The sequence below is a fragment of the Caloenas nicobarica genome, chromosome Z, assembly GCF_036013445.1.
Source record: "Caloenas nicobarica isolate bCalNic1 chromosome Z, bCalNic1.hap1, whole genome shotgun sequence".
NCBI lineage: Eukaryota > Metazoa > Chordata > Aves > Columbiformes > Columbidae > Caloenas > Caloenas nicobarica.
The window spans coordinates 80,223,626-80,233,503 of record NC_088284.1 but is presented as its reverse complement, the minus strand read 5'-3'; the positions used below and the strand labels follow the sequence as shown (position 1 = coordinate 80,233,503).

Below are 9,878 nucleotides of genomic sequence, written 5' to 3'. Positions count from 1 at the left end.
GCAAACCAACCAACCAACCAGATCCTCTTCAGCCCCCTGCCCTGCTGCAGAAGTCACAGCTTGGAGGTGCAAACAGTGAGTTCTTGTCATTTGGACTAGTAACATTTTCCACATGTGAAAGACTTTGAGGGTTTAGTGTTTTCCTCTCATCATTCGTTTCTAAAGAGTTCTAATAGTTTATTCCCTCTTCATGTTAAAACCTTTCCACACCAGGAACTATTTTCTTTTTTTTTTTTACATGTCCTTCAGTAATCTGGGTAGAACAAGAAAATTCCATGTGGTGTTCAACCAATGGCACACAATGGCACTATGATATCTGCAATTATGGTTTCTATCTCTTTCTGTGGAAGAAGTTAACATCCTCCTCGCCTTTTTGATTGCTGCTTTACACTGAGCAAATATTTTCATTCAGCAGTCCACAACGGTGTCTTCTACTAGAATGATCATGATTCATTCAGGATACATCACTTCCATGAGAGTTTAAATTGCCCAACTACCACTTTGCATTTGTCAACATTGAATTTTATCTATATCGGGTTGATTAAGGATTAGCAACCTCTGTACATCTCTGAGATATGTAATATAAACAGAGAGAACAAATGTATTTTGAGTGTTGCTTTACCACCCTATTTGTGTCAAACCTTAATCATTTGTTATTTCTAAAAATATCTGACCTCTGATATACTCCCTCTTCCTCTCTCCACCAAAATGCTTCATTTGATAGCTTCAGAGCACTTAGTAAAGGTTTTGCAAATGTTCAGCTGTGTTTCTGAAATGAGACAAAATAAAGTTCCAGAGTAAGACAGAAAGATCCCCAAATCAGAAACATTCCAAATATTAAAATATAAGAACATCTAAATCATGTCTGCTTAGATTTAACTGAGAAACCGCTTGAAGACTACTGATATCTAATGCTGAGACATGAACCTCTCTGGAAACTGAAACTATTTTGAGTTTGAGTCAAAACAATTTGTGAAGGGGAAAACGATAACGAAAAACCTGGAAACAAACAAACAAACATAGAACATAAGATTTTCCTTAAAACTGGTATACAGCAAGCAAAATATATTATCATCCACACGTGTTATTTCCCAGATGTCCTTTAACTATGATAATTTCCTTAGTACAATTTTAATGACAGAGAAGCACTGCTTACATATCACTCATTGCCTGTAACTTCAAGCCTGTGTTTTCTTTTTCTACATTTTTTTTTAAATTCACTTATCTTTTACCAAGGCAAGGTGTGCTAAAGGGAACCCAAAGGGCCATTTTAAAAATAAATATTTCATCTGGTACTCTGACTATGATATAACTGAGCATGACAGAATATAATTATATGTTTTGAACAACTTAATCCTACAACTCCTTTAATGAATCTGATCTGGATCATTACCATTAAATATCAGTACACATATCCATAGCAACACCTCAATTTTTGGACTAATTCAGGGCTGAGTATTTCCACGTTCATATCTGTGATGGGAATGTGTTTAGTGAAGTAATTCCTGGATGAGGTTCTGGTTCTTTTGAAGTCAACAAGACCAACTAATCTGTCTCCAAACTTGTGCTGAGGGATGACCAGGTTGGGCTTGTCAGGCTGTAGAACTGGGGTCGTCCCATTTGCGTGAGGTAAATAGAAGACTCGGCAGCTCAGTGCCTCTTGAATAATGCATTAATATCTCAAATTGGACATTTTTTTAAAATTGCACATTTTTTTCAAGTCATTTTATCCAGAGCATTGCTTCCTGAGACCAGCGTTGGGTTTCCTACCAGAGATCATTTGGTCTCCCCTAGCATTGTGCTGCTATGGATAGATTTTCCACCGTGTGGAACTAGGGATGGAAGAAAGGAGTTGAAAGATGCCACAAACGATGGTCAGCAATAAGTGTATTAAAAAAAAAAAATCTACTAGAGTTTCTCTGGCTTACCTATTTAGCAGTCAATAAGCAAATAAGAGAGTGGTAGGACTTAAATAGGAAACCATAGAATGGGTAAAACAGAAAATATTAAGACAAACATAATTTTAGGAGTAGCAGTGAAAAAAAAATAAAAAGGTTGAAGAGGGAAGGTGCTCTAGGCTCTGACATACTCTCCTAAAATCAATCTCAGCTATAAGCAGTGGTCTTCTCATAACAGCAAAGAAACTAATATAGTCTGGAGTTGTGCCTTTGCAAGATAACACTGTCAAACATCTGATATTAATGATATGAGCCACATATCTCTCGATGGCAACCAGTATTTTCCACCCAAGCAAAGAATTCTAGACTTTGCTTTATTGAACAGTCATGACTTTATAGATAATCGAGTAGTAAAAAATGCCTTTGGGTAAAATGCAGACTGTCCCAGTTTGCATTAATAGAAAGATAGATCAAAACAGATCTGTTAATGTGTTTCTATTACAGAAGTAAAAGTTTTGAAAACCTAAGGGAACCAATTACTTAAGTCAGACAGAGAACTTATGGACTTGATAATTGATGGGGCTTGAAAATTACTGAAAACTGCCCGAGCAAGTCATGTGGAGAAACAGTCCAAATCTAAAGAGACTAATTACAGCTTTGGCAGAACGTAAGAGTAAGACAGGGTTTGCAATGAATGGAGAATATGGCTACTCATTTTGAAACTTACAGTCTGTAGGTGTTATGTTAAAAATACAAGCTAACAACTGGAGAGCTGAACACATCAAAATCCTCAACCTAAACTCAAGAAGGAATTAAATGAGCAGATCAGATTGAAAAGGCTACAAATTGTATTAAACACTCTTTTTAAAGGATGGATTAATTAATAATGGGACACTATGCACACAGGTTTGTCAAATGATAGTTTACAACTAACACGATGCATTTAGTCAGCTAAATTATCCAAAGCAGGACTGATGTGCTTTAATTTTTGTATGATACGCTGGCATAGACAGTGGGAGCAGACAAGTAAGTTGGAAGACAACCATGAGTGCAGCGGAGGTTGAGATCATCCCCCACTGTGCCTCACAGCTGCAGTGACAGAAATTAAGTAAAACAGCAGGAGATGAAAGGTTACGGGTATTGCGATTCACATCAGTAATTTTTATAAGTTGGTGGCAAGGTTGGAAACACAGTCATAATTTGAAAACTTCGTATAACTAGTAGCCCCCAGGACCTCTCTGCTCCTAAGTAAATGACTATGATCCATCAATGTAGCGACACTGGGAAAAAACATGAGTACAGTTTTTAGAATACATCATGAGAGGATAAAGTCTCCGGCGTTTAATCTAAAAATAACTCTTTCAAGTATAACCACCCATGCTCAAAAATACATTTAAGTAGAAAAAGTACAGAGAAGGGGATGATATTCAGAACAGAGACTTTGTTTCAAGCAGATTAAAAGAACTGGTTTGCTTAGCTCAGATGAACATTCACAGATGACGCTCACTCTTTCCAAATGTATCAAGGATGGGGAGTAAGGGTGGAAATAACAACAAAATACCAAACCAACCAACCCCCCACAGTTACTAGAGAACAACATGGTAAACTAGGTACAAACAAATCAGTGGAAATTATGTTTGTAATCTGTAAAAGAAATGGGATTCTGTAACAGGGTCCCATTAGGACTTGCCTTGTGCAGCAGACATTTGACTTGTTCATCTGCAGCGGGAGGCAAATGAGACTTGGTCACCTAAGAGCTCCCGTTTCGATTTTCGCATTGAAAAGGCAGATTTTTTTTTTTTTAATAGTACCTGAGCTTTTCCTGGAATTCCCAACATCTAGACCAAGAAATTTGCACATTTTCTGGATTCCCTAGCTATCTCAGCATGATGTTCCTGCATCACCTACAGACTAAACTGCACACAGTTTATCTGCTCTGTAAATCTTTGAAAGGCATTACTCCGTAGACAGACAGTAACAAACAAATTATACCATATAATTCTATCTCAGCCACAGCTATAAGGCATTCCTACTCTTTGAACCCATTAGTTTGGGATCTTTCCTTTGAATCTTGCTTTCTTCATTTTTTCTGCAGCCTTTGCTGGTCTTTTGATCAAAATCACCATGCATCACTATGCTTCCTTCTAGCTCTAGTAAAAAAAAGTTGTAGCAAGACAATATTACTCTTTCATTCCCAGCTCAGGCCTTTCCAACACTAGTCATCAGCACTTTAAAGTCATCCCCAGAAAAACACTACTCTGTTAAAACAGTATTTTATTGTTTCTATATTCACTTCTACTGACATTTAATGACGAACTAGTATTTGTACAGATTTGGACTGTACAACAGAATGTGAATTTCCACGAAGCAAGCATTCAGTTCAGACTGGCAGATATTGCAAGCCACATTAAATGCACCGTGATAGAGCAAACAGGCTTTAGGGCAAAAAAACCCAGAAAAACCTCAATGACGGAAAGCAACTCAGCTTACCATCTAATAGCATTATCGGCAAGGGTAAAGTAACCATTATTGGGTTACACCAGTGCTTTTCATACTCTGTCTTGAGTCAATGAAGTTGTAACCAAAATGGATGTGAAAATAAGTTCCTGCTTGTGCTGTCAACAGGGCCACTAATTCAAACACCTGTCTGTCATATTCGAGTTGGCAGAAGTATCCCAACAGTATCCTTCACAGCTCCTAGATTACCCTTAATTACACAGGCCCCAACATTAGACACAACCCTGTGCTAAGTCTACAGCTACAAAATGAAACCTAACAATTCTTTTCCAATTAGCTACAAATTTGCAGCAGTATCAGAGTTTTGATAAACTACAGAATATCGTCAACACTTTCTCTGGTCAGAATTGTAGTTATTTTTGCTGTACATGTCTTCCAGACTACTTCATCACCCAAACCTGAAGACTAATGAAATCTGCAAGGCAGGGCAGGTATTCCCGCTCAGGGCAATAGTACTCTTTTCTGTGTGGAAACAAAGCCAAGTAAAACATTCTCAACTGACCAACCAAAAATACTCAAGATGAAAATTCTGCAGCATGAGTTACGGTGACAGCATACTCACTGCAAGGCTCACTGGTTATAATGTCCCAGGACATTACTCTGTGAGTAGTCTGAAGGGTACTTGAGAAGACCACATACCTTAGTAAAGCTATTTAAACACCTGACTAGAAATGTTAATTCAGTTTTGAAATGTGCTTTTTCCAACCCTCTCATATCATACCTAAAGACAATTACTGTTCAATTTAGTGTCAATACACTGTAATTTGAAAGGGTTCTTGGTATACACCAGTTGTCAAAAGCACTTCAAGAGTTTCACAAAATACACAGCCCAAGACTTCCAGATTTAAGATTTTATTTAGACACAACCAACATGGTACACAATTGCAGCTATCCTTTTTCCACTGAAAGATGCTGTGTAGAAGACTTTATCCCTGAAAGGAAAAAAAAAAAAAAACAACACATTTAAGAACTCCAATATCTTTGCATCTAGAAAAACTATAAAGATATGCTTTAACCAGAATTTTGATGGGCTTTCCTTCATCTACCACATGCTTTTGTGGCACAGGCCTTGACTTACATGAAATCACAGAGTTCTAAATGCTCAGGTTCAATACAAGTCTCCCATTTTTTTCTCCTTAGTTTAAGAGCCACAAACATCAGACTAGCCAAGAAATTACATAATTATTTCAATTAATTTCAACTATGAGATTCCAGTGAGGATGGTTATTTCCTTCCAAGAACTACTTGGGTAATTCAAGCTCCTCAAGAAGACTTATTGTTTCTCAGATTATAGAACTGACAACACCAGATATTTCCAAAGTGAAATCGGATTAAGATAAACTGAAATGGCCTTTCCACTGGAAGCAGCATGCTTGCACAGCTTGAACTACATGTGAGGTTTGCTTTGTCTTGTTAGATTCATCATGATTAATTATAATCACTTCTGCTGTTAGTGACCTTATTTTAAGTAGACTTTATCTCGTAAATGGTTAGGAATGTTGTATGCAGATGGTGTGACTGTTCTGACATCGTTGACCTAAGTCCAAGAAATCTTGTTTTCCACTGAGTTTTAACTGGCACATCAGCAAGCGTTTACAGTATCACAGTTTCTCATACCGTTTGGTTCACATCACACATGCCAGTTCTTCCTACAGATTACATCAAATGTAACTTTATGTTTCCTCAAAGGTGGTAGACATGGTTTTGGTTAGTTATTATCCAAGTCAAATCAGTAGCACTCTTCAGACAGCCTATCTGTGGACTATCAAGCAGCTGCAGTCAGAGGTGCAGCCTTTGGGGAGTCAAAGTTCACAAGTCAACGAGAGTGCAGCAGCCCTGCGAGGCAAACTTAAACTTATTATGTGAGCTTAGATGCCACTGCAGACCACAAACTCTAAGCACCTGGATTGCAAAAGGCTGAACATTTTAACAGTGGTTTTATAAGAGACTCTTCAAAGCTCAGTTTTGACTACAGATTCCACTATGCTATGAAATCTAAAAATAAAACCAACTTACCCAGTTAGTGCAATTACAGTCTGTCCCCTTCATTTCTTAAGCAGCTGGTGTCTGACTATAACAAAAGGGGCGACAAATCCACTTCCAAAGAACGCACACATTACTGCGAGCAATCGCCACTTGTTTTCCACAGAAAATGGAAGGTTCTAGAAGAAAAAAAATGAATTCTAGTTTTGCAATCAATACAGTAATTACTTCCTCATTGACTTGTAAATGGTGAGAGGCCCAGACCACTAACAGTTGGAGTCAAACTGATAAATATACAGTCTCAAAACAACTTCCCTTCCTCTCAAGCAAAGAAACACAGTAACTAGATTAATAGCTTGGATATGATCTTTGGAGGTTATTTTGTCCATTCTTCCCTTCTCCCCAACAATCCAAAGCAGGGTCGGTTCATTGAAGGCCTCATCCAGTCAAGCATAAGTGTCCCTAAAGATTCAGACCCCGCAGACTCTCCAGGCAATCCCTTCCCATATGTAATTACCTTCATTGTGAAGATTTTTTTTTTGTGTAACCTCATCTAGGTGTTCCCGCTCAGGTAGGAGGACTGGACTAGATAATCTTTCGAGGTCCCTTCTTCCAACCCCTAACATTCTGTGATTTTCCTCATTCATGTTCACTAGGCATGTAAAATTAACTTTTAGATGCAGGACTTAAAATAGCATGTTAAGCATAAAATACATCAGAAAGCGTTTACAGTATTACTGTTGCCCCTCATACTGTAATGCTCATCATCTGTACCACTGAAGCAGAAGGTTGCAGGGAAAAGCACTGAAGGCATTTGCACCAGAATTTGCTTTGCTGCGGCTGTAAAAAGACCCCAAAACCCAGCTGGAGAACTGGCAACAGGGAAGCCATTACTCTGCTCCTCACAAGAGCATCCACTTCGCTGGGGTCTTAGAATCCCCTTCAAACCCCGGCGGGCCCCCCCCATTTCCCCAGGCCCGCCCGCAGGCCCCGTCCTCCCTTCCCGCGACCTTCAGGCCTCGCCGCAGCGGGCCGCGGCCTCGTCCCCGCCGCCCGTTACCTTCCCAGGGCCTTCCTCATAGTGGCTCCTGCGGAGGGCGGAGGTAGCGAACCTGCGGACACCGGCAGCCAGCATGGTAGCGACGGGGCAGCCCAGCGACACTGTGCCCTGCGCGACCTTCCCGCGGCAGCGCCGGCGCCTCCTGCGAGCGGCGGGCGGGGCCGGAAGCGGGAGGGGGGGGGGGAAAAAAAAAACCCACAAACCAGCTTGTCCCCGGGGCATGATGGGAGTTGTAGTGCCGCGCCGTCACGTGGTGCAGAGCGGCGGCCTGCGGTTGGACGCGCTCAGCGCCTCAGAGGCGGGAGCGTCTCGCCGGGCTCCGCCCCCTTTTGTCCGCCATTTTGTCGTCTGCCCGGGGTTCCTGCGCCCCTGGGTGGGGGGAGGGCGGAGCCGCTTCCGCAGGTGCGGTGGGGAAATGGCAGGAGAGACGTTCAGGCGCGAGGAGAAATAAATGGAATAATCAGCTCTTTGGTACCTCTGGTTAATCTTGCGGGTAGCACAAGTTAACTTTTAAACCAGAGGTCACAGAATCACGGACTGGTTGGGGTTGGAAGGGACCTCTGGAGATCATCCAGTCCAACCCACCTGCTGAAGCAGGTTCACCAGAGCGGATCGCACAGGATCACGCCCAGGTGGGTTTGAATGTCTCCAGAGAAGGAGACTTCACAAGCTCTCTGGGCAGCCTGTTCCAGGGCTCTGGCACCTCAAAGTAAAGAAGTTTCACCTCATATCCAAGTGGAACCTCCTGTGCTTCAGTCTGTGTCCATTGCCCCTCATCCTGTCGTTGGGCACCACTGAAAGGAGTCTGGTCCCTCCTCTTGACACCCACCCTTGAGATATTTATAAGTGTTGATGAAATCCCCTCTCAGCTTCTCTTCTCCAGCTGAACAGACCCAGCTCTCTCAGTCTCTCCTCATAAGAAAGGTGCTCCAGACCCCTAAACATCTTTGCAGCCCACCGCTGGACTCTCTCCAGTAATTCCTTGTCGTAAATCTCTGCTTTGTACAGTGGCAAAGTGGAGGAGGCATAAGTGAGACCTCATCTGGAATACTGTGTCCAGTTCTGGGCCCCTCAGTTCCAGAAGGACAGGGAACTGCTGGAGACAGTCCAGCGCAGAGCCACGAAGATGCTGAAGGGAGTGGAGCATCTCCCTTATGAGGAAAGGCTGAGGGAGCTGGGGCTGTTGAGCTTGGAGAAGAGGAGACTGAGGGGTGACCTCATTCATGGTTATCAATATGGAAAGGCTGAGTGTCACGAGGATGGAGCCAGGCTCTTCTGGGTGACAACCAATGATAGGACAAGGGGCAATGGGTACGAACTGGCACACAGGAGGTTACACTTAAATATGAGAAGAAACTTCTTGCCAGTGAGGGTGACAGAGCATGGAACAGGCTGCCCAAGGAGGTTGTGGAGTCTCCCTGATTTAGGTGATGGCTCTAGTTTTAAAAGTCATAGGAGTCTGGTGAATGTGGGTGAGACAAATGGTGAAGATACATGTGATACTGCCAGCTTTCATGAGTATATGCTCATGTAGTTTTCTTGCAAAATCACACTTAAACTCAGACAATATGGAGAAAAAGAAAACTAAAATGACAACACCCCCCTTCATGTTTGGGAAAGGAACAATAAGAACCCTCGCAAAGTTATTAATAAAGTGGTCATATCTGTCTCTTTTCTTACATGCAGTATTTTAAATAAAAGCTCTGGATTCCATTACGTTTTTTGCAGTTAAATATGAGATTGATGCTGCTATCTCTGCTATATAAAATAGCTGTGGACAGGCTGGAGAGGGTCCAGTGGAGGGCCACAAAGATGATCCAAGGACTGGGAAGCCGCCATATGAGGAAAGGCTGAGAGAACTGGGCTTGTTCAGCCTTGAGGTAAGATGCTCAGGGGAGACCTTGTCTCTGTGTTCCAGTATTTAAAGAGTGGCTACAAAGGAGGTGGATACTCCCTTTTTTACAAGGAATCCCACAGAAAAGGCAGGAGGCAATGGGTACAAGTTACTCCTGGGGACATTCCAATTGGACACAAAAGGGAATTTTTTAATGATGAGAATAATCAACCATTGGAATAATATCCCCAGGGAAGTGTTAGATTCCCCAGCATTGGACATGTTTAAGATTCAGCTGGAGAAGTGCTGGGCAGTCTTGTTTAGACTATGCTTGTGCCAAGAAAGGTTGGACCAGATGATCCTTGTGGTCCCTTCCAGCCTGGTATTCTATGATGTCAATGTTGCAGGGAAACAATTTTAAATGTCCTTTTTTCATAGTATCTAAGGGAGGATATATATATATATATATTTTTTTTTTTTTTCCTTCCTCATGCTCACTGACATAACACATAAATCAAGGCAGGCTGACAGAATTGGGAATTTGAGCAGCGAGACATGATTATAGTAGTTTTTATTTAGACAATCT

General features: G+C 41.6%; 1 protein-coding gene and 2 non-coding genes across 3 annotated transcripts; all 3 read right to left on the bottom strand.

Moving 5' to 3' along the window:
- Positions 1 to 5,251: 5,251 nt before the first annotated feature.
- On the bottom strand, positions 5,252 to 7,626 carry LOC136002287 (cytochrome c oxidase subunit 7C, mitochondrial). Its single transcript, XM_065657189.1, has 3 exons — positions 7,459 to 7,626; positions 6,432 to 6,577; positions 5,252 to 5,347 (listed from the first exon to the last, which is right to left on the bottom strand). Exons 1-2 carry the CDS (start codon positions 7,531 to 7,533, stop codon positions 6,461 to 6,463), a joined length of 192 nt encoding a protein of 63 aa, XP_065513261.1. The 5' UTR covers positions 7,534 to 7,626; the 3' UTR covers positions 5,252 to 5,347; positions 6,432 to 6,460.
- On the bottom strand, positions 5,994 to 6,055 carry LOC136002652 (small nucleolar RNA Z39). The gene has a single exon (XR_010607947.1). It is a non-coding gene; the product is annotated as a small nucleolar RNA Z39 (small nucleolar RNA).
- On the bottom strand, positions 7,110 to 7,172 carry LOC136002653 (small nucleolar RNA Z39). Its single transcript, XR_010607948.1, has one exon. It is a non-coding gene; the product is annotated as a small nucleolar RNA Z39 (small nucleolar RNA).
- Positions 7,627 to 9,878: the final 2,252 nt, after the last annotated feature.

Excerpts from the sequence above, each read along its gene's own strand:
- LOC136002287 (XM_065657189.1), bottom strand. The coding sequence starts at position 7,533 with ATGCTGGCTGCCGGTGTCCGCAGGTTCGCTACCTCCGCCCTCCGCAGG. Across the intron at positions 6,578-7,458 it reads ATGAGGAAGGCCCTGGGAAG|AACCTTCCATTTTCTGTGGA; the intron begins GTAACGGGCGGC and ends TTTTTCTTCTAG.